Genomic DNA, 22,881 nt, shown 5'->3' with positions numbered 1-22,881 from the left:
GAAAAAAGTTTTTTCGAAAAAGTCTAACTTTTTGAAACTACTGTTTTACCATAGTATACTGAAGTGAACTTCAGTATACTATGGTTTTACTCCACACAATTGTGTAACATAAGGAACCAATATTATGTATAAAGGCATAAGAATTACTACAGCAGCACATGAACTACATATTTTGGAATTTTAAAACAGCTGTCTAATTTAAAATAAAAAAGGTGTTCAATTTGTAAGAGTCACTTTTGAAGTAATTTACTGAACAGTGGAAGATGTAGGTAAATTACACCATTGATATATGAGGATAAATACTGTGATATAAGTCACTGTTGCAGATATAACAAAGCACATTAAAAGTGCAGAGGGTTAGTTTTTTAAGCTTGTTGTAAAAAAATAAGCTTCATTTGCAACAATTTGTTACTTTTAAATTGCAGGCTGTATAAAATATGAAAATTTAACAAAAAAACAGTTTGATGTATAATATGTATAAATATAATAAATGTAGTAGCCTATACAAAACAGCTTGAACTTGTAGAGTTGCCTCATTGAAGATTTCAACTATTACAGCTCCTGGTATCGGTGCTTTTCAATTTTCATTGCATTTGTAAAGTGTAGCACCTTGTAAAAATACTTCTCACTGGGAAATAAAGTTGAATTTTGACCACTTTCTAAGTATGCCTTCTCCTAAACTAAGTTTCACCTTAGCTTTATACAATTTCTTGCAAAAAAATCAACAAAAAACCTTGCTGACTGACAACTGAACAGTGGTAGAGATAATTATGTCAACCGGAAAATAATATACTATGACATCACAATAGCTGGCTATTGTGATGTCATTAACGCTTTTGTGACTTTCTACGAGGACGTGTAGATTTTCCATCATTGGAAGATTCTGGGTTTCTTTTTTCCTTTTGCAAAGTCAAGCCAGATTCAAATGGTCTGGGAGCAGTGGTGACCACATCGTTTTCCAATTCAGTGTTGACCAAATCATTTTCAATTTCAGTGGTTTCTGCATCAGAATACTGGTAATAGAGTAAGCGGCCTGTATCAGGGGAAACATGAGCCGTAATGACTTTCTGATCTTTATGTAAGTTTTTGGTTGCTAAGGGGTTGTAAACATTCGAGTCATACATGTAGCTTGAGGTTGACGCTTGATTGTCTCTTGAAATCGAGTGAGGGTCGTACCTCCAGAAAGATAAATCGTCACTTGGTGGGTCGTTGTTCATAGATTGATGTTCCACCATGTATGTTGGATATCTATCCTGCGTGAAATCATGTGAGAATAATGAAGTATCTATGGGTGAAAGGTCATCTTCATCAGGAGTGAGTTCGGCATCGGAATTCACCGGACATCCAGGACTGATATCTCGTCTTATGACATCACAATCCGGCTGTTCTCTGTCAAGAAATACAAAATATTAAACCCTTTTTTGGGGTGGGCTAAACCTTGCCTGAATTATAGTTTCACGAACAGGACCTTACCCATACAGAATAGAATGGTATTTTCAGCACATCGAAGCTAAGAAGAACGTTTTTGGACTAGTTTATAAAAGACAGAGTTCTACATTCTGTTCTGAACCCAAATGAACAAATTTATGGATGTTTTATACCACAAACCAAAAATAATAATGTTAAAGTGCTATAACTATTCTTTACCATTGCTCTAATTATCCACACAAACTTATAACTCCCCACTTACATGGCTACTTCATCCTCAGTATCAATCACGGGGAGTCCCCTGGTTTGATTCCTCGCCTTGAGATGCAGTAGAACCTCCACAAACCTTGCTCCCATCTCTTCTAACTCCTTGGTACCAACCTGTAAACCTCTATACCGACCCTGGTCACATCCACAATAAGTGCTCTCCATTGTGTAACTTCTTGCCACTCCAATCTGGGTATTACGTGATTATTTGTTTGAGATTTTTAAATGTTTTTGGAGAAATAAATGACTACTGGAATTTGACTACTCTTATCAACTTCTTGCCACTCCAATCTGGGAATGCAGGAATAAACGTAACTTTCTTTATCCTCATGTAGCCGGAGAACAGCAGTCGTTATAACATGGGTGTTCTGGTTTATACACCTTGTGCATGCTTACCAGTTACCACAATGTAGCTTTGTGGGTGATTGTTTTCAGTCTTGAACGAACCCATAACCTCTGAGTCAGAGGCATGCACGTTAACTAACTGTGTCATGGCGCCGGATACTCTTTGTTTTATGCCAGAGGAGTGGCTAAAGGATTAGTTACATTATGCCTAGTAGCAGAAGTAACGAAATACGCAAACCTTACCTCTTTCCACACAACAACCCTCGCTGTTGTTACTTTAGATTTCTCCACCACGTAACTACAACCTTTTAATGAGAAAGATGGGGCAAAATGGTTCAACAACTTCGGCAAGGTCTGTGGATTCATGAACATAACATAAAATTTATAAAGTATGTCTGCACCGGAGATCACATTATTCAACATTTAGGCGATGATTTTTTAAATATTTTTTGAGTGGTGTGTTTAAACATTTGATCAACCCATAAGTGACCACTAGGTAAAAGCAATTGCTGATAAGTTTCTTGCCTAAGAAACACAAACACCGACAATGATAGCAGAGCCTTAAATCAATACCCTCTAGTTTATAGGCAGGCCCCAACCACTAAGACTGTCATAAGGCATGAGAATGAAAAAAAAACAAAAGCAAATAACAGTTACATAAATAGATATAACTTTTAACAACTTATATTTTCACTCACTTTAAACCCTGTATCATCTGGCCCACCAACTGTGGTTGATGTTTCACCAGCAGCTGCGGAATCCTTGTGTGAACATCCGTACATGAACACATTCATCTTACGTGAGTGGCCGTGGTAGTCACAATATACCAATGGTGCTGGGATGAGTTATAATATGTAAAGGTGTTTTTGTACCATGGCTTAGTGGTAAAGCACACGAGTTGCACATTCATTTATACAGAATAGATATATGAAGTCTGGGTATTACGTTAATGGACCAATCTAATCTAAATTCCAGGTCTTTAACAAAAGACCTCACACATACAGAATAGAAAGTTAAAGACAGAATATTAAAAAAATCAGTCATTTAAGGTTTAGAATACAGAATTTATTTAAACTACCTTAATCATTTACTAACCTTTTTGTATTGATTGCAGATATTGTAGAAGACCTTTTGTGTGATAAATAGTTGGAAAGAATTGAGGATTTGGATCAAGCCAAGTTCGGTTTAAATCTTCCCCACTTAATGAACAACGGTGGCTGAAGAGATAAGTTAGTTTTACAAATTGTTGTTTTGTTTGAACCTAAAATTTAGACCAGAGTTGCTCCCTAATCCCGACACAGAGGGTGATATGAATGGGTTTGAGCAATGTCCATTCATTGAGTGTTTTGACAAAGGACACATACCCCAATTATTAGTATCCGTATCTTTGTCAAACATTGAACCAGATTTCATTTAGTTATGATGCAAGTACATAACCAGTAACCACTGGAACAGACAAAGCGTTTAGATGACTTACTACATGTTTTCCCCAAGGACACATACCCTTATTAATTAGTATTGGTGTCAGTGTGGAGCATTGAATTAGGTTTTGTTCAATTATAATGCAAGTACATACCACTGTGTTAGACTAAACCTTTACATTACTTACTGTCCGTTTATTACACCATCTGGATTCAGCATAGGTATTATCTTGAAGATGTAGGACTTCCTAAGATCTTCCGCTATTGATGCAATGATCCGAATGTCCTCTGGTTGATCCTGGGATGCAGGAGGAGTGAGGAGGAGTTTGAGAGTTCCTCTCATTGTCCAGGATGCGTTGGTTTCACCAGGATGTACACGAGCAGAGAGGAAGATGTATGGACGTGACCCTGGAATGAAAAAAAAAAAGAAAATATAAATAAAAAACAGAAAAATGATTTCAGATAAAAACAGTTGTAAAATAAAAAAAGGACACAAACTAAAAAAACAGGTAAAAAGGATGTGCAGAGTTCTTCTTGAAAAAAGTAATCATAAAAAAAGCAAACATGGGGAAGCACCTAACAAAATGTTGTACTGTCATACCAAATGACAACAAACACATTTCACTTACTTAATTCATGAACAGCTTCTATAGCAGAACCAGCATTATCACTTATTGGCATTGAAGTTATAGTTAAGACAGGCACAGAGTTGCCAGATAATGTATTGCATAAAGTTTGTTGCCGCACATACATTGTTGAGGTGTCAATGTTGGACATCAAGTTTTGTAAATCGACCTGAATGGAAAGATATTTAAATATTACATTGCTGATTATATCTGGTATATTTATATGCCAGCTTTTCAAACCAAATAACAGGATTAGATTGCGGCCCATGCAACAACATTATATAGTACTGTGCCAGTGTAGGGTAAGATGAAAGCCATTAGAATTTAGCACATAATATTGCATATTCCCTAATTTTTAGTTTTACATTCAACAGTCCTCCTCAATTGTAAAACAAAATTTATTTTACCTAAAAATATAAAATATGTACCTTTAGTTGGGTGTAGGTGTATGGATAATGATATGCAAAGTAGCAAACATCATCTGCATACTGGAAGTTTACAGTGAATGACAAAGTAAAGTATGTCCGGTTCTTTCCAGCTGATGCCGTGGTCTTGCTACGAAGGAAATGATTGCGATAATAACAAGTGTCATGGCCGACGCGTCTCCAACATGGACGACCTTGTTTTGCTTCAACCATGGAATACATTACTGGTTGCATGCCTGTGAATAAATGAATGAATGTAAATAAATTTATCCTTGCATGCCTGAGTTTGAAGAGTGTTAATACTTTATCGTGTTGGACTGGACATGACAGTCATTATAACACAGGTGTTCTGTTCTCATGCCAATTTCTGAGTTGCATACTACGTATACATAAATTGGTGGTAGTTATTTTGCGGGAATTTTTCCTTTTTTTTTAAAATGTATTGCTAACATTTAAGACAACCCCCCCCCCCAAAAAAAAACACCAAGTTAGAGCAATTGTCGTTAAGCGTCTTGCCCAATGACACATACCTACAATAATACAACAAAGCTAATATACCACAAATGTCTTACCTTCATTAATAAGACTCCCCTTCTTCTCACAGTTAACAATATTGAATCTGTAAGTTTGTGACATCTTCATGTTACTAACTTCAAAGTAAAACCACTGATAATGGTGCAAGCTGTTGCAATCAGAGTTTAGAACAAGATCATATTCAAACTCTCGAACCTAAAGCGAAAGAAAGTTTATTTAATTAGTAAAATTTTATTTTCACCTATTTCTGTTAAAAATCCATTGCATTTAGCAAAATAGCAGAGTTAATTTTAGAGTATTAGTAAATTAATTTCTAGGAAAAGACCTCCGAAATATAGCATAGAGAACTAATTTATTTTCAAGATTTTGTTTGTTAATAAGGTATAAGTATGATTTGCAGGACCTTTTATTAACCGCTACCTACACAGGGATTTGAACTTAGAATATTCAATTCACCTGAACAGCAGCACGAAGATTCCCGCTTTCAAATTTTGAATCAAATTTTAAAGTGGAAGAACAAAGTCTTTGGTTTGTCCCAATGCGGTTATTAAGGGGCAACTTCATGCAATGTTTTTCTTTAGTTTCAGTTGAAATGTTGTCGTTTTGATCAATGTAAACACCAGGCCATGTTTCCTCTGATATTGTGGTCGAGGAAATATCATCAGATGTTTCACTCGTTTCATTGTTGGGGATAGTGACCTGGAAGAAAGTTTTATATTTAAAATTATTGCCATTCTTGGCATGCTGATTGTTTCTAGGGTAGTGGTTAGAGACATTGTAACACAAAAAGACTGGGGCTTAGTGGTTGGACACTGCACCGTGAACTAAACAGAGTTCAACGCTAGATAAGCATACTTTTCCTTAGGACACTTAACAGACATTGCTCCTCTGTGGTCACAAATAGGTTGTAGCCGACTGGGTGTCAGGGTAATGGGCCAACTGTGGCCTAAATCCCAGGTTTCTTTGCATAAAAAAATATTTAAAATAATTCCAACCTGAATCACGAGTTTGTTTTCTTGTTTTATTTCCTCTGTGACATCATAAGTGCCATTCAAGGGTTCAATTGGTTCATGTACCTCACATGATTGGATTTCACCATTTTCACGTTTCACAATTATATCTTTATTATATGATGTCACTGGGTTCCGAGGTGTTACATCATCACAGCTGTATATGACATCATTGATGACATCATCAGGAAATAGGAAACGTGCCAGATCATCCAATAATTTTGATTTTATCAATCTATATAAAAAAATATAAAATGAACATTTTAGTTTTATGAACAAGTTTAAAATTTTAAAATTTAGTTGAAAGAATCATACAAACGTGGACAAATGAGACATTTTAAAGATGTAATTTTATATTTATCCTAAAACCGAATTAAACATTTAAAACAACAGCATTTATATAATATCACATCCTGCGAATATATTTCGTGTGGCAAAATTTTGAACAACTGTATTATAACAGTTTACATAAAAAATATAATATATTACATCATGGTCAAAATACACAAGTCACCTTTGTACATTTCTTTTATTAACTTGATGTTCAGATTTAGTCATTGGCACACTTCCATATTCATCAGCTAATGATAATTTATTTATTTCTTCCTTCACTGATATGGTTGACTGAGCTAACTTTTGTGCCAACTCATAATGGCTATTATGATCTAGAACAATGGAAATGGAACGTAAGTCGAATAAGTCGGTTTCAAAAGTTTTCTAGAAATCTGTAGGTTAGTGAATTGGTGCTTGTGCTATAACCAAAACATACTGGTTTTAATGCTCCAATACTGATACCACTGACAGCGTGTGTGACCTTGGCCAAGAAACTTAACAGACATTGCTTTATACCTGAGTGATCATTATTGTGTATTAGCACCCTGGGTGTCGGAACAATGGGCAAACTCTGGCCTAAACCTCTGGTCCTATGTTATTGCATGCTTCGCTGCAGGACCCGCTTTCACACATATAAATATTCAAAAAAAAAAGAAGTTTTAGCTTACTTAGCATAGAAGGGCTGTTGTCATGGGAGAAGATGTTATTATTGATGGGTAATGTCATCATGTCTCCATTTATTGTAGAAGAATCTGGAAGATAAAATAAAATGTACTTTGCCACAAAACAATTATTATAATAAACAAAATATATGTGGTGTCCAACGCCCAGACTTTATATCATATGGGTAGCACAATTTGGCAGCCCAATTTCTCTATAAAATCAATGGAATTACCATTTTGAGTCCGTTTGCTTGCTAAAGTACATAATTTTGGCAGAGAATTTATGGGAGTTTATTAAAAATCTCTACTTTTTTGTATAATTTTAACACAACACCAGTTTGTTAGGACTTACCATAAAATACAGACCATGCTTTTGGCTTCGGTTTTGCTTCATCTCCAGAACTATGAGTCAAACCATTGCAGTTGGTAACCTGGCATAACAATAGTAGTATGTGTTATGTAGGGTAAAGGGCAAACCCCAGCCTAAATGTCAGACCCCATGTCATGTTACACTGTAGGAGTTCACTCACATAGAATAGAAAGAGCTGTATATGGCACAAAATAAAGACTAAGAAAAAAAAGATTAAAAACAAGTAATAAACCCACTTGTTTCTCACTGTCATCCACCACCTTTATGACATCAGCAAAGGTTTTTGTGACATCAGAAACATCACATGGGACCTCCCATGAGTTAGATAGCTTAGTAAGGTCTGGTGAGCTATGTCGAGCTACATTACGAGGGTTGAAATGAGGTTTATCTGCCTCTCCACTTGTGTGTGGGCGCTGGGTAAGCAACTGGTTCTGCAGCTTGAACAATTGAATGTGTTTAAATTTGAGTCATTTTAACACAAAGATTTAAATTTGTTTTTGTTTCATTTCTTCTATTTAAACAGGGTTGGAAAATAATACAATTAATAAATTAGATTTTGTATAATAAGGTATATTTTTAATGGTTTAAAGGGCATTTTGGGTCAATTTTACTTACTTTATTCACTAAGTACCAGCCTATTAATACTTTCTTGTTTAATTTGTTAGTTTTATCTACCTTAAAATCTTGTAGCTCTGGGAAGAAGTCTTCATACATCTTAAGATCAGATCTATTGTAAGAAAAAGACTTGAATGTGTCTCTATTTACATCACTTGTAGCTGTACTGCTCTTTGATGCCTTTAATATAAAGGTATTGTTATTATATAACAGACACATGTACTTTTTAACAGAAATTTGAAAATTTTTTTTATAGATATATAAATACAAAAAAATATATTGTTCCTTATTTATAAAAGTTTAATAAACAAACCGAGGTATCAGATGGTTGGCAATTATCATTGAGTTCCTCCCCATCCACTGGTGGATCTTCAACATTCTCATCTTCTTCTTCATCTGTCAGGGCTGGGAAGAAGAGATTTAATTATTGACATCACAAAAATCTGAAACCTATTGGAAGTGAGCATAAGGTGGCATCCTACATGTATCTGTGGTTGCCAGAATAACTCTTGTATTCAGTGGTTTTCATATTTCTGCCTTTATATTCCACATTAGTAACCTGATGTAGGTTATACTTACGCAAATACAGTTATACTTTTAGTTGTAAAGAAGGCGAATCATTATTGATTAATGTTGTGAATACAATGTACTTTGGCTCTGCTTGTTTTAAAGGGCCTAAACACACCCCAAATGTACTTCGCTTTAATCGATAGAGTGTGTTTTTCTAATTCCAACGACACCTTACTTGTTTTAATCGGTTCTGTATAACCAAAGATATTCCAGCTCAAACACCGTGAAATTCAAAAAACTGATTTGAAAGTTGCGTGGCGAAAAAAATTGAGAAGTGTACTACCCACGTGACAAAATTGTTGAAGCGTGGCCGCTCTCATTCAGAAAGGCGAGAGGCAGTGTTTTCAGCGAAAAACGAGAGAACAAAAAAAACTCAAAAAAGCACAAAAAAAACGCAGGTTTCGCTTTTACGAATGAATCAGTCACGTGACTAGTACGTTCCTATGTCACAATCACGGAGCTCGTAGTAAAAAAAAGATAGCGCTAGAGATCACTGTTTGAGGACGAATATCTCCGCCTATACTGGACCAATTTTAATAAGCAAAGTATTTTTGGAATCAATAAAACGGTCGCTTTATGAATTTACCATAAAAAATAAAAGTGACGTGGGGTGTGTTTAGGCCCTTTAATAGACACTTAAAAAAAGGGGGAAAAGCTAATCGGTGCTTAAATCTGGGGTGCCAGAACATATGATGTCATATTGTCACTCCTGTTTCAATAGTACCCCCCCTGGAACCCTAAGGTGGCATCATATTACCTATTTATTCCAGCCACTAAGCCACCATGGCGGACATATCTAAGAAATGAGCAAAAAGTCTAAGAAATATACCAAAAAAATCATCTTCCAGAAGATCCGGTTCCTCCATCCCTGGAAGTCGGAAGCGGATCGTGGATCTGGAATTCAATATTGGGAGGCGGGATTTTGGTTGGCATCTTCTTATTATCATCGTGGCAACAGTGAGTAAGGGATCGACCGATTTGTTGTTAGTGTGTGAAGCTGGACATGCAATTGTGAGCAAATCATTTTAATCAGTGCAAATTGTGTATTTACAGTAAAAGCTGGTAGCAAACTTAAAAAAAAAAATTTAAAAAAATTTTAAGCATTATTTTGGAAAAAGTGAAAGATTGAAGTCATTATTATTATTAGACAGACACCAAGGAAAAGTAGTTTGATTTTTCTGCATAAACCCATTTGAATAAACTTTATGAGAAATCAAAATCAATTTGTAGGATTGCGTTTTTTATCACCAATCTTCATGCAACTGAATGTGTTTGATATTTTGCCACAGTTTATATTATTAAAAACATTCAAGTTCAAATAATTTTTATTAATAATTTTAGCTGACATATGTAAACCAAATTTGCCTCTAATTGTAATATGTGGTATGCAATAAATACATCAACAATGAATGTATGATAATTGATAACGGTACTCGGGATGGGACGAAATTAAAATTACCCGGATTCGGCGAATCCGGGTAATGAGAAACGTTACCCGGTCGAATCCGAGTGCCCGGCGAGTGACGTCACAATAGGCGAGTGACGTCAAAAAGGCATTTTTATTTATGTATTACGCGGCTGTCGTCGAGTCCGCACGAGTATGCGGTTGTCATATAAAGCGAAAATGCGCCTTGTGTAGCCTTACATCGCATGCATGCAAGCAAGTATAGACACGTCCGTCGGCGAATTAGTAGGTATCAAAACGAAATAACCATAATGTAGTCGATCCATCAGACATGTATACATTGATTAGCGCATCAATTCAACTGAATATGTGGAACGAATTTTTATTTACATACGGAACGAATTTTTATCCATAAAAAAAACATTTATTTACATGAGAGGCACAAATTCCTAGACACCATTTAATACAAAAAATTAAGTTTTCGGAGATTGTAGTGCAAAAATGTTAGCACTTCCACATTCTTTGGCTTGAGACGATTACGCAGGGGAGATACAATCACGCCCGATGAACTGAAAAGACGTTCCGACGATACACTTGTTGGTGGACAAGAAAGAAGTGATACAGCTAAGGAAAACAATGCGGGACAGTCCGCGCGGTGATCCATCCAAAAATCCAACGGCGACTTTGAAGACTTTATTCGTTGGCTTCCAATGTAACGCATAACTGTTGTTTTTATTTTATTTTTTTGTTGTTCGGCGTTCTGTTCCAATCCTGGCGTTGTTTCAGTGTCAACAATTTGATCGTCGGACAGAGGACACTCAAACAAAATGCTATCTTCGTTGCCGGAATCGTCTGTCGATGACAGGTGTTCACCAGCATCGACACCAGTGTTTTCACTACTAACATGCTGCAGAGCAAGTTGCTGTATGGCATTAGAAAGACGAGTAACTTCTTCCGTATCATCCAACCAAGAAGTTTTAAATCTCGGGTCCAATATTGCAGCAACGGCGCAGGTGGTATATATGTCATCGTTGTAGAAATAGCAATCTTTAGATTGTGGCACACCACGATGTGGTTTACTAAACCTGTGTTCTAACTGCTCTTTTAGTACCGATATGAAAGTGCCTATACCAAACAACCTGCCTTCTGCATTCTCATGTTCAAATCTTTTCAATTTCCTCACAAGATTTACTTTAATAGGCAGAATGTGAGAAATTGTTGCTGCCTCGCCGCTCAGCTCACAGGTGGCTTTATCGAACATTTTTAAAACGATTGTTAATGAATCAACTAGCTTCCACTCATTAAACGATAGGTTCTGAAACTCTCCATGGGTCTGATATAACTGATTTATTGCGGGTTTCTGCTCCAATAATCGCTCAAGCATAAAAAATGTTGAGTTCCAACGAGTTGGGACATCTTGGATGAGCTTGTGTTTTGGAAGGTTAAGATCCGTTTGTACTGACTTTAACATGCCGCATGCCCGCGGAGAATGGTGGAAGTGTGTAACAATACGACGAGCAACGGCGACTGTATCATTGACCGTTCGTTGGGAATTTTTTAAGGCGTGGTGTACAACTAGGTTGATGGTATGTGCCATGCACCGCACTCCCTTGATCTCACCATCACGTAGGGCTTTAACAACGTTGGCTGCATTATCGCTGACCATGTACCGTAACTGTATATCCCAAAGAGCTTCTTGATGTTTTATCTCTTCTAAGATATGCTGAGCAGTATGCGACCCTTCTAATTCGTTACACGACAACACGTAGGACAGAAGACGAAGATTGCCCTTATCACACGATACAAAATGAATCGTGAGGCTCATATACGCGATGTTTTGAATGCTTGTCCATATATCTGTCGTTCCAGCAAAACAACCCATCGAATTATTGACCTGGTGTTTTATAAATTGTCTTACCTGGGTGTAGATTTCAGGCATGCACGTTTCAGTTATATATTTTCTTGACGGAATATTATAGCGTGGTTGGAGTTCAGTAATTAAACGCCTAAAGCCTTCGTTTTCGACCACAGAGAAAGGAAGAAAATCTGCTGCAACCATCTCACATATAAGTTTTGTAATTTTTTGGGCAACCGGGTGCGTTGTTGAAAAACATTGTTTTTTGGCAAACATCCCTTCGATTGTCTGTTGAGCGGTCGGTCTTTTACCGCAGTTGCTTTGAGACGACGCACCACTTTCTTGCTTCCTTACATCGATTTGATGTTTTAATAGTAAATGCTTTATCATGGAGCTTGTCGTATATGTAGCAACAGACTTTCCTCGACTTATCGATACGTTGCACAGATTACATACTGTTGTAGAAGTGTCTTTTTCCATTACTTCAAAATACTTCCAAACAGAAGATGACTTTGAAGTAGAACTCATTCTTATTCTTAATTCTCTTGTACAGCAACAATTTCACGGAGTATAGTATACATAAATGCGTTTGGTTTATTTTTACGCGCAGTATTGCGCAACTCGAATGAAGGTATGTTTGTTACGTCATAGTACGAAATGTTACGTCGGACTTTGTTGCGCAAGAACATGGATTAACGGACCATAAAAACGTTTGAATACCCGCCGTACAAACCATTTTTTCCGTGTTATTAAATGACGAACAACTAAAATATTAATGAAATTACCCGGACAGAGTAATTGCGATACCCGGCCGGGTCCGAATACCACGAAAACGTCGATACTCGACCGGGTAATTGGACCCGGATTCGACCCGGTGCATCCCTAAACGGTACCTGCCAAATAATCTCTGCATGAATTGTACATGACCAACAAACCATTTACTTCATTAAAAGACTTTCTACCAATCTCTGTGAAAGAAATTATAATTATTACTTTATTTTATCCTTGCGTGGTTGGGTAATGACAGTAAAACTAAAAAAAATAAAAATATTATGTTCGTTAATGTTAAACTTGTCTAATAGTTTATTAGAAACTTACTTAATGCCGTTATATTCTTCAGAATATTGAGAAAAGACTTTCTTATGGCTGTGTGTCTGTTATGACGTATGTCGCTCTTATGGTAATCACAGTGAAGTCCAAGAATTGAAGAAATTAAGCCAAGACTAACAGCACGAGATGCATTTGCTCCTAATAATAAAATACAAAAGTTAAATCATATGTATTTGCAACATTGTAAAGATGGCTAAATTGGAGATGAAACCATCTCAATTAGCTACTTCATTGATTAGTTAAAGTAAAAATATGTACATCACTTTGTACAATAGGCCCACTGCTTGATTTTGAAAAATAATCATTTTATTATGTTAGGTGGCTTAGGCCTACTTAACTGACTAAGAATTTGGGTAAAGAATGCTGCGTAGTAGTTCAACATGGGTAATTATACTTTATTTCACCTAAAGCAGGAGTTTAGCATTCTTTACAAGATTATCTTTTAAGTAGGTGCTGTGATCATAAATGATCATCAGGAATTTACAGCCAGGAAAAATATTTTTAAATTTCAGAGATAGAATATTATAACTAAAAACTTACTTGAAGATCTAATCAATAGGTTAAGCACAGCTAATGCGGTTCTGCAAAACAATTATTTACAATCTGAATTAAAATAATTGAGATTAAACAAAAGTATGATGGTAATAACAAACCACAGCGCTTTTTATTTTATATGGGTTAGGCTATACACAAAAGGCGCCATGGAGAATTACGACGCCATGGGATTTACGACTAGGTGAGCCTAATACCTCATACATCACTATAATTATGAGTATGTTAGTACATTTTTAATACAACTTAAGTTTGAATAAAAATTGTATTATATGAAGAAAACCCACTTTAGTGGAACAGGTTGCTTTTTACCAGAAGATAAAACAACACGCGATAGTACGTTCACTGCACCAGCTCTGCCAAGCAGTATTGAGTTTGATGTTGCTGTGGAAATACAACAGTGGGATTACTGTTTTGAAAGATAATGGAGATTAACAGCATGGGGTAGGGTGGTGGTTTTGTGAAGTTTTTGTACAAGGTTGTTTTGTATGGTTGCGGTTACATGAAGTTTGAAAGCCTTTTTTAAAGAGGGTTTGAGTAAACACTTGAGTTTTACATTAGTTATAATATTGCTTTTTTTGACATTGGTTTGTGCACAATGTTAATTCATAAGCTTGGAAACATTTTCCAACTTAGTTGACAATTGAGACATAATGGCCCATTACAAAAATGATGACACATTTTCTCATAATCAGCACTTAGTGGCTTAAATATATGACATACATATATTAGCTGTATACAACTTACAATTTAATACGGTGAGTTTTAGAACAGTCAATGAAGTTTGTAACATCTTAGCACGGGAATGGTGAGTATATGAAGAACGTACAGCTGATAATATCATTGATAATGAACCAGTGAGTCGCGCTCGAAGGGCAAATCGACGATCTAAAACAAGGATTAAAGGTCACCTACTTTTTAAACCTCATTAAAAAATCAAGGTCATTTATTCAGATACAACATTGTATATGCTGTCAGCTGTGTTATAAGTCCAAGAAAGACTTTTATATATATATAACCGATCTTTAAAAACAAAACATAAAAAATCCCAGAATATCTGTTTCAGAGATACAAGATTGTTACAACAGATTTTTAATACTGATCAATGATTAGTTACACTATTATTAAAGTGAAAACATGACTGAGCCAGTGAAGCATAATACATACATTATGAAAAACACACTTGCCACTTGGTACACAAAGCTGACAAAAATGAGTTCATGAATGAAAAGTTTCTAATCCGTTTTATACACAACTTTTGAGTTAACGTGTCACCAAAAGTCCAATACAAAAGAAATTATTCTTAGTTCTTACTGTTACTATAAACAAGCAAGACTGTTATATTTTAAAGCCAAATAATGTTAAAATAATGATGTGTTTTAAAAACTTTTTTTCATAAATGAAGAATTTTTTCCTCTTAAAAATATTGTCTAAAAAATTGTTCATACGTAAAATACTTATTTTAAATATTTATTATCTACCTTTGGGGCCCAGTTTGGCCAAAAGAGCAAGAATACATGAGAGCAATCTCCAGTCCACATCACTTCCCAGATAAGCAAGCATATGAAGCAGAACTCTTGTGGTATCTTGGCCAATTAATCTTTTCACCGACCCCCCTCCTTCATTAGCAATCTCTGCTAATGTGTTAACAAGTGCCATGCATGTGGGATGGTCTTGGGAATTCTATAAATATAACATATATAGATATATATATATATAATCTGAGCTTTGTTTATCTTCACGAATACAGTAATAAAGCTTTAATTAATTAAAATGAAAAATAGAAGGGAATTAACAGCTAAACTACTTGAGTAAAAGTGAATGAAATTGAATGGGTTAAACTAAATAAAACTAATCAATATATAGCTATTAACACTGTTCAAGTAACACAAATATTACATAAAACTTGAGGAATGTACAATTTGGTAGCTATTTACACTTGGATTTTAATGTTACAAATTTAAGGCTGATAGCCTAATATATATTTACCTCAAGTGCTAAAAGAATGGCTTCCAGTCCACTTTTGCAAGTCACATCTTTTTTGGATGATTCTGAATTCATATTTAAATTACAAAAGATGCATTTACATTACACATACGTAACATGCAACTTGTTTCCTTGGTGAGTGGGTGTATTTTACATACTGTATATCAAAGTATCTAAGACATCCTACCTTTAGTGTTAACAATCTGCAGTAGTTTTTGAGACAAGTATCGTGTTTGCTCCTTATCAGGGTTGCTTGATCCATTCAGTTTTTCCAGCATTGTTATTACTGATTTCGCCTTTGACCTGGATTAATAAATACCAAATATTTTAACACTTTTTGTCAACTTAATTACAAATAGCATCCTAACAACTATAATGTTGATAAAGTGTTGTCAGTTATTGTGCTTAAAGAGATCTTCAAATGTGCAAATACGGTTGGATATTAAAAACAACAGGACATGACATACAAAATAATAGGGCATGACACACGAAACTTTAATATCGAGTTCATACTGACCTTGTTTCTGCAGCTTTGGATGCTTTAGCGGACATTTTGTAATGTATTGACTCACTACAGTAAGTAATGAGTAAATGCCCGGCCTAATGCTTTAACATAACAACATGAATTACTACTGTCATTGAAAATTTCACGACCGCGAAGTGGCGCTATTGTTATTGTTTTTTCTTCCGTAACCGATGAATCGACGGAACATACATTCCGTAGTGACGGAAAAATAAAATATTTGTAGAATATATCAAGTTTATAACATTTGTGTACTATTCAAGATTTGTATTACACATGGCGTTTTGTTTGGCGGGTAACATCAATTGAAAAAAAAACATAAAGTCTAAATTTTAAAATGGATAAAAAGGATTTCCAGGCCAGACGGCATTGGAATTTAGAAGTTAGGTGATAAAATGAATGTGAATGTGAATGTAACTTACTTTATCCTCGCGTGGCTCGTGCCACCCTACGAGTTACCATGTATGTTACTTTGTGGGTAATTATTTTTTTGGGGGATTATTTTCATTTTTTTTTTATGTATGGCTGATAATTTGGACAACCCATTAGGGGCCAACTGGGTTGAAGCAATTGTCGTTAAGTGTCTTGCCCAAGGACACATACGCCCACAATGGTAGCAGCAACGAGCCTTGAACCAATTACCTAATGGTTACAGGCAAGCGCGCTAACCACTACGCCACGGCGCCGGTGTCAGAAAAAAATCGTTCCTCCGCAAAAATCGTTCCCATTGACCTTTGACCCTTGATCACGACATTCGTAAAACAGTTCCACTCAAACGACGTTGCGTATATATACAACTATACGCATTTTTTTCATCTTCTTTTTAATATATACTTTTATCTCTTATAGAAAAATTATTGGATATGAACTACGCCCTACGCCCCTACGGGATTGACTGTACATGTAAAATGTGCTTAATATTTAATAAAGTTAATGACAACATAAATTGTTTACGTATGTTCGGATTATTATTGTGACGTTTATGTTACCAAAGTAAAATTTGGCAGCATTTATTTAAATGACTGTATTAACTGTTAATTAATCATCATTTCATTTTTCTTTTCCATTTGTTAACGTTGGTGCTTATACCTTCAACGTTAACAACGAAAAAACATAAATAGGTATTCCTGGCAACATTTTGCACATATATAATGAAGTGCATCTTGCAAGCGGAATAAATATATTTCATCGACGCTTTGGAAAATCCTAATCACGTGACCACCACTTCATGCGCATGCGCAGTTTGTGTAATGAGAACGATTTTTTCGGGGAACGATTTTTTTGCGACACCGGACCAAATGGGACTCCCATGTTTTAACCCAGGCTTATTGTGTGGGTTTGATCATCACTTTAACATTTCCCGTCTTGTGATCGCATACCTCTTTACCCAGAAATTCTGAATTTTCTAAAAAAAAATATCAAATGTGTTTCGTAGGTATGTGCGCGTGATTCACGTGATCAATGACGTCAGGGCTTAAAGGGGGAGTTTCCGAATACCAACAGACGTTACACAAGATCTGAACGTGTTTCAGCATAGTATACTGTGAGTACACTATGGTTTCAGTCTGTCGTGATGTGACGTGCAACGGGTTTTTATACTCTTAAATAACTTGACTCGTGCAAACGTGAATTTGGATTTTAGATATTTCTACTTCTGAAGTTAACTCAGCCGTCGGGACTCTTGTCTATTCTTTGCCCTGCTTATGTAAACAAACCGTTTTTCCCCAGTATTGATATTGGAAATTTTATAACTTAAGACTTTAAGTTCCAATTTTAAATTACAGTGACATTTTAAAAACATGATTTATTTTCAGCCAAATTTTGTAAAGTATGGGAAAAATTAAAGTTGCTTTAACTTTCACCAACGACAAAAACAAGTATAAAATTGGAGATGTTGTGAGTGGAAATGCTGCCATTGAGGTTCTAGAAAGCTCTACTAAAGTCTTATGTAAGTATGTACAATACTTGTGTGTTGACTGTTTATTCACTATTGTCTACTGTATGGGAACCTAGTCCATTATTCCCATAAACTAAAGCACCATCCATAATCAATGTAGAATTGTTTTTATTTTAAAGTTAAATATCACCTTATGTAACAAGGGGAATAGGTTACGTACCCTTGTATATATATAAATATAATATTAAACTGTTATTTTTTTAAATACTGGGCAAAATAAGGCCTAAAAAGGTATCATTACCTTGTGGCACCAGCGCACCACAGGACCATTCCTGCGTGTAGCACCATAGGACTGTAGCTTTATAAATATGTATTTTCCAGGGCTCAAAGTTCAAATGATTGGATTCTGCAAGGTGAGGTGGACATCGGGGAGTGGTGACGATGAGAAGACTTACAAAGGAAGGGAGGATTATTTTGTAAAAGACTCTTTTATCTGGGGAGGAGGTAAATCAATAATTGTTGCAGTTTATTAAGGAATGGAAAATTCCCTATTTCAGCTAAAAATAAATGGAAAGTTACGAGTTGAGCATTAATAAAAAATAGTGTGATTACATAAAATTGTTTTGTAAGGGCTGCTCACTTTTATGTAATGTTAGTGGAATGTGTTATTTATTAACAGAAAATCAGCCAGAAACATCTATCTCTACTGGAAATCATCTGAAACCATTCTCATTCACCATACCACATGACTGCCCATCTTCATTTATGAGTCAGTATATATGTATATATTTGTATCATGGGTAATGCCTTTTTCAAATATTAACAAAATGGAGTCACATTGCCAAATTACAGTTGCACTCACAGTTGTCAAACATAGGGAACAACCTCCCTGACTAATGTGAAAAATGGACTCAATGCATTATACTTAGGCTTGCTAAAACATATAATATAACTGCTGTTTTAATTGTTGTGGTGACATCTCACTTCATTAAAAATGATATAGATACCAGCAGCAATAAGTCATATTCTAGCATGTTAATAACTGCTCTTTTGTCATTACTTCCTGCTTCTTGTTTTAAATAAGGAGAGGTAATTGCAAAACAATTAAAATTGATATCATAAACAATTATTTAGCACCTTATCTAGTGCAACATGTATTATATTAAATTGCCAAAAGTCCAAAACATTATTTACATTATGCCTGGTAGAAGAAGTAACAGAATATTACTATCATATTTGCTAAACAGCTTTTAAACTGGTTTCCAGGTATGTATGGGGATGTTTTCTATGGAGTACAAGTGGTATATTTGAAACCTGGACTACTGTCTACTGAAGAAGTTACATCTCTGCCTTTTATACTTCAAAATCCAATGGATTTATCCTCAGAACCCAATGCTGCTGCTGTAAGTAATGTATTTTATGAATATGCATGCTAATTTTAGTATTTTATGTTATGTATGGTAGTCTAGAATTGGTTAACAAATGGTCCTGGGTCCTGACCTTATGCCCTGTTTGTGAAAGCTTCTATGTTATTTTGACAATTCCCATTGCAGCAGTTATATAACATAGTAAATACTGACCTTGCTATAAAAATACTAAGATGAATATGTTCACTTTGTTATATATATACAGTTTTTTAAATAAGTATTGTTCTAAAAATTTCTTAATAATGTGTGTAGCTGTGTGACACATTTTACAGTGCAATATCAGTTTTTCTTTTTACTTCCAAATAACCTAATTTCTTGTTTTTTTACAGGAGTTTTTTCGACCTCTTCAAGTCCAAGGAGAGCAAGAAGATGCGTGTTGCTGCTGCAGCAAGTCTTCCGCTAAGTTTGACTTAACAACTGATAAAGCGGGCTATGTTCCTGGCGATACAGTTATTTTTAATGGATTTATCGATAATGGATCGTAAGTAACAAAGAATAGCCAAATTGTGTTAAGCTGTCAAAGCTGATATATCTCAATAGGTTTTTAGGTACTACTTTCAACTTGTTTGTTTAATTGATTGGGTATCACTAATATATTAGTTTGACTTTTCATATATTCCGACAGTGCTGAACCAATGACATACACCATGAAACTGAAACAAAATGTGACATGTTTTGGAAAGCGTTCTGACTTCAGTTGGACTTCATCCGGAAACACAAAACAGAAAGAAAAGGAATTTACTGTCGCTAAATGGAAAAGCGAACCTATTCCATCAAACCAGAGAAGAACTTTGCGAAATGAAGCAACTTTAACCATCCCTGATGTTGTTGCAACAGGATTAAAGTATTGCAACATCATAGATGTTACATATACTCTGCAGGTTTATGTTTTTATCTTTAGCAATGTTAACTTAATTTCCATTGAAGTTGCTTTAGTGTTGTGGTAAAACACTAATAAGCAAACATCGACTTGTCCAGGTCTGATAATGCATCAATATATAATCTAACAACTTAAAAGCAACATGCAAAACAAATGAAGGGTTTGATATTGAAATAAAACTAAAAGCGATTTACCACAGTGATTTGCTTTGTATAAAATGGAATCCATACTTCTGATGTGATAATACTACTACTTACTCAGCCTGTTATAAGTTTAAAAACCAATGTTGTTTTTTCTTAAGGGTACCAGTACCACTGTAAGTGTAAGTTATCAAAAAAGGTAAATCTAAACCAATGTTAGTTTTTCCCTATAGTACCACTGTAAGTTAACGAATAAGGTAAACGTAAATCAATGTTATTTTTGTTTAGGTTTGTTGCACATTACCTGGTCTATGTGGTGCGACTATGAATCTACAACCGATGACAGTTACCATTGGTAGCAAGATGTCTGATGAAACAGAACAAACACAAATACAAGCACAACCAACTGCACCTCAATATGAATGTATGCTGTCATATAATCTTTACTTCATTTTTAATTATGGTCGTTACATTTAAGAGATTAGAGCTGTATAAATTATAAACCCCTGACTTAAAACACTGTTTTATTTGAAACCTAATTAGTTTCAACATAGCTGGTTCTAGGGTTTTTAAACATTGAATTTACTGCAATAAATGGTACACAGTAGGCACGGAATGGAAAAAACTCACATAAGAGTTCAAAAATAACACATTTTTTTCATTTACAGTATAACACAGTTATTACATTTACAGTTTCAGCATACCTACCTCCCACTACTTCAGTTCCAGCATCCCAACCCAGTGATATTGTTGGTGTTTCACTAGGACCTGGAAAGGTAAACTATGAGCCCCCTCCACCTAGTTATGGGGAGGCAATGGCAAAAGATACATACAACCCAAGTGCGCCCCCTGCACCCACGCAGTACTACGACTGGTCTCAATCCGCATTTACTTATAACTAAGTATATTATCACTTTTTCATTTTTTAAAGAACCAAAGTGCTTCACATACAACCAAGTATATCAGCATTTTTTTAATTTTTACTGCTATAAATACAACATGTTTACTAGCAATAAGTGATACAAAATAGGTTATAACCGGTTTATTTCTAGCATATTAAAAATTCAAAACTAAACTTTTTGCCTTTTCTCTACATTCTTTGATCTCTTGTCTGAAAACAATTTAATAACCATTTTACTCTTGTTTTTTCCTTTCAAGATCAATGCCACAACTTACCGTTTATTAGTTTTATTGTTCTTTCATGACTCCCTTCTCGATATATATTGCTAATCTTGGTGCTTCAAAATATGTACAGTTCTACTGCACTACATACCATACCTGTCTTAGTATAATGTTTCACGTTTTCCCAGCTTTTTTGCTATTATACCTTGACAAACTCTTACACTTATTTTATATATTTAAACAAAGAGGGTTTCACTTCAATATGAATGTCAATCAAAGCCCAAAATGTTAAACTTAAACTACCACTTGTACTAATCATTTTAACACTTTTATTTTATCTCAACCTTTTTGTGTACGGTTGCAGTTTTTGTATTTGTGTTTACTCAGAGAAACTTACCACCCTAACAGTAAGATATCGTTTCCACATTTATATTGCATAGTGTTATATATAAAATCATTGCTAGCATGACATTAGTTTTGTGTCTTCATGTAGAATTATTATTAGCATGATAAAATGGTTAAGTACTGTAGTTAGACAATATCGAATGTTGATTTACTATGTAATGTGTGCATGAAATTGGTATATCAGAAACTTTTGCTAATTCTAAATATACTATACTCCGGGCTGAATTTGAATCGGAATTACACTTAAACACCCTTTCAGAAACTTGATAAATATATAATATGTTAATCGCAATCGCGTTTCCACAATTGCGTGACATTTTTAATTCAGGTCAAATTAAGTTTACCTGCTTTGTTTTTTTTAAAACAACTTATAGTTCTGGAAGCTTCGGTGTTAAATTCAGCCCTAGATTTATCCTTTAATAATGCAAAAGATATAGTTTCAACGGTGTTTTTCAAAAGTATGTTTTTTAACAACTTTGTTAAACTGGTATGAGTATCTACAATAATGTATTGCAAATGATTGTTTTTTGATATCGGTACATTGTTTCCTATCAATTCTTTATTTTTGCTAATACCGTACAGCAGCCTTCAGATATACCCTTTACTGGCATGAAATAAATCTACAACCTAATGCAAAATGCAGATTGATAGTTTTGTGCTTTCTCAATAATAAAAAGGGGCATTGAAAATGAATGTAAAAGCATCACTGAAGATTATATTATGTTCAAAGCGATACGACTGTCACAATCATGTAACTTCGATCGAGAATTGAAAAACATGCACCTTTCGTTCGTATTTAATCTTTAGTGGGCCTTGTGAATAACTAATCACGTGCAGGATGACAATCAAAAATATCACATTTTTAAACTACTGGCTTCACGATATTTGCCTTTTACCCATTGCGATTTTTCAGGGGGTGAGAGAATTAGCATCGTGTTTCTTTGTTTTTTGTTACTATTGGCAATTTGTTTTT

The 22,881-nt window shown here is 35.0% G+C and overlaps 2 protein-coding genes across 4 annotated transcripts; one reads left to right on the top strand and one right to left on the bottom strand.

Moving 5' to 3' along the window:
• Positions 1 to 74: 74 nt before the first annotated feature.
• LOC149736916 (cytosolic carboxypeptidase 1-like) lies at positions 75 to 16,187 on the bottom strand. 2 transcript variants are annotated; one of them, XM_089876223.1, is made up of 27 exons: positions 16,032 to 16,187; positions 15,702 to 15,817; positions 15,518 to 15,579; positions 15,010 to 15,211; positions 14,276 to 14,416; positions 13,816 to 13,912; positions 13,517 to 13,557; positions 12,965 to 13,114; positions 12,760 to 12,834; positions 9,436 to 9,603; positions 8,350 to 8,441; positions 8,097 to 8,216; positions 7,658 to 7,858; positions 7,404 to 7,482; positions 7,058 to 7,141; positions 6,571 to 6,721; positions 6,042 to 6,291; positions 5,503 to 5,745; positions 5,085 to 5,241; positions 4,516 to 4,748; positions 4,091 to 4,256; positions 3,650 to 3,869; positions 3,136 to 3,257; positions 2,739 to 2,875; positions 2,284 to 2,394; positions 1,691 to 1,884; positions 75 to 1,389 (listed from the first exon to the last, which is right to left on the bottom strand). In XM_089876223.1, the coding sequence occupies exons 1-27, from the start codon at positions 16,064 to 16,066 to the stop codon at positions 828 to 830; spliced, it is 4,209 nt and encodes a 1,402-aa protein (XP_089732349.1). In that variant the 5' UTR covers positions 16,067 to 16,187; the 3' UTR covers positions 75 to 827. The 2 variants fall into 2 exon arrangements, with proteins under 2 accessions (XP_089732349.1, XP_089732350.1); XM_089876224.1 differs by lacking the exons at positions 75 to 1,389; positions 1,691 to 1,884 and adding an exon at positions 1,951 to 1,986.
• Positions 16,188 to 17,422: 1,235 nt separating this feature from the next.
• LOC149736915 (arrestin domain-containing protein 3-like) lies at positions 17,423 to 22,546 on the top strand. 2 transcript variants are annotated; one of them, XM_089876242.1, is made up of 9 exons: positions 17,423 to 17,580; positions 17,852 to 17,985; positions 18,316 to 18,438; positions 18,614 to 18,703; positions 19,201 to 19,337; positions 19,691 to 19,842; positions 19,987 to 20,242; positions 20,670 to 20,805; positions 21,075 to 22,546. In XM_089876242.1, exons 2-9 carry the CDS (start codon positions 17,868 to 17,870, stop codon positions 21,281 to 21,283), a joined length of 1,221 nt encoding a protein of 406 aa, XP_089732368.1. In that variant the 5' UTR covers positions 17,423 to 17,580; positions 17,852 to 17,867; the 3' UTR covers positions 21,284 to 22,546. The 2 variants fall into 2 exon arrangements, with proteins under 2 accessions (XP_089732368.1, XP_089732369.1); XM_089876243.1 differs by having other exon boundaries at positions 17,498 to 17,626.
• The last annotated feature ends 335 nt before the right edge of the window (positions 22,547 to 22,881 follow it).

This window comes from Ciona robusta, chromosome 4 (assembly GCF_009617815.1).
Source record: "Ciona robusta chromosome 4, ASM961781v2".
NCBI classification, from domain to species: domain Eukaryota; kingdom Metazoa; phylum Chordata; class Ascidiacea; order Phlebobranchia; family Cionidae; genus Ciona; species Ciona robusta.
The sequence above is the reverse complement of the archived record's forward strand: the minus strand, read 5'-3'. Positions and strand labels throughout refer to the sequence as shown.

What these genes read in the sequence shown, in the direction of transcription:
- LOC149736916 (XM_089876223.1), bottom strand. Translation starts at nt 16,066, where the DNA reads ATGTCCGCTAAAGCATCCAAAGCTGCAGAAACAAG. An exon ending in GAAGAATATAACGGCATTAA is followed by an intron (nt 12,835 to 12,964) that starts GTAAGTTTCTAA and finishes TTTCTTTCACAG; the next exon opens with AGATTGGTAGAAAGTCTTTT. An exon ending in CAGAGCTACAAGATTTTAAG is followed by an intron (nt 7,859 to 8,096) that starts GTAGATAAAACT and finishes CAATTGTTCAAG; the next exon opens with CTGCAGAACCAGTTGCTTAC.
- LOC149736915 (XM_089876242.1), top strand. Translation starts at nt 17,868, where the DNA reads ATGGGAAAAATTAAAGTTGCTTTAACTTTCACCAACGACAAAAACAAG. An exon ending in CAGAACCCAATGCTGCTGCT is followed by an intron (nt 19,338 to 19,690) that starts GTAAGTAATGTA and finishes GTTTTTTTACAG; the next exon opens with GAGTTTTTTCGACCTCTTCA. An exon ending in GGATTTATCGATAATGGATC is followed by an intron (nt 19,843 to 19,986) that starts GTAAGTAACAAA and finishes ATATTCCGACAG; the next exon opens with TGCTGAACCAATGACATACA.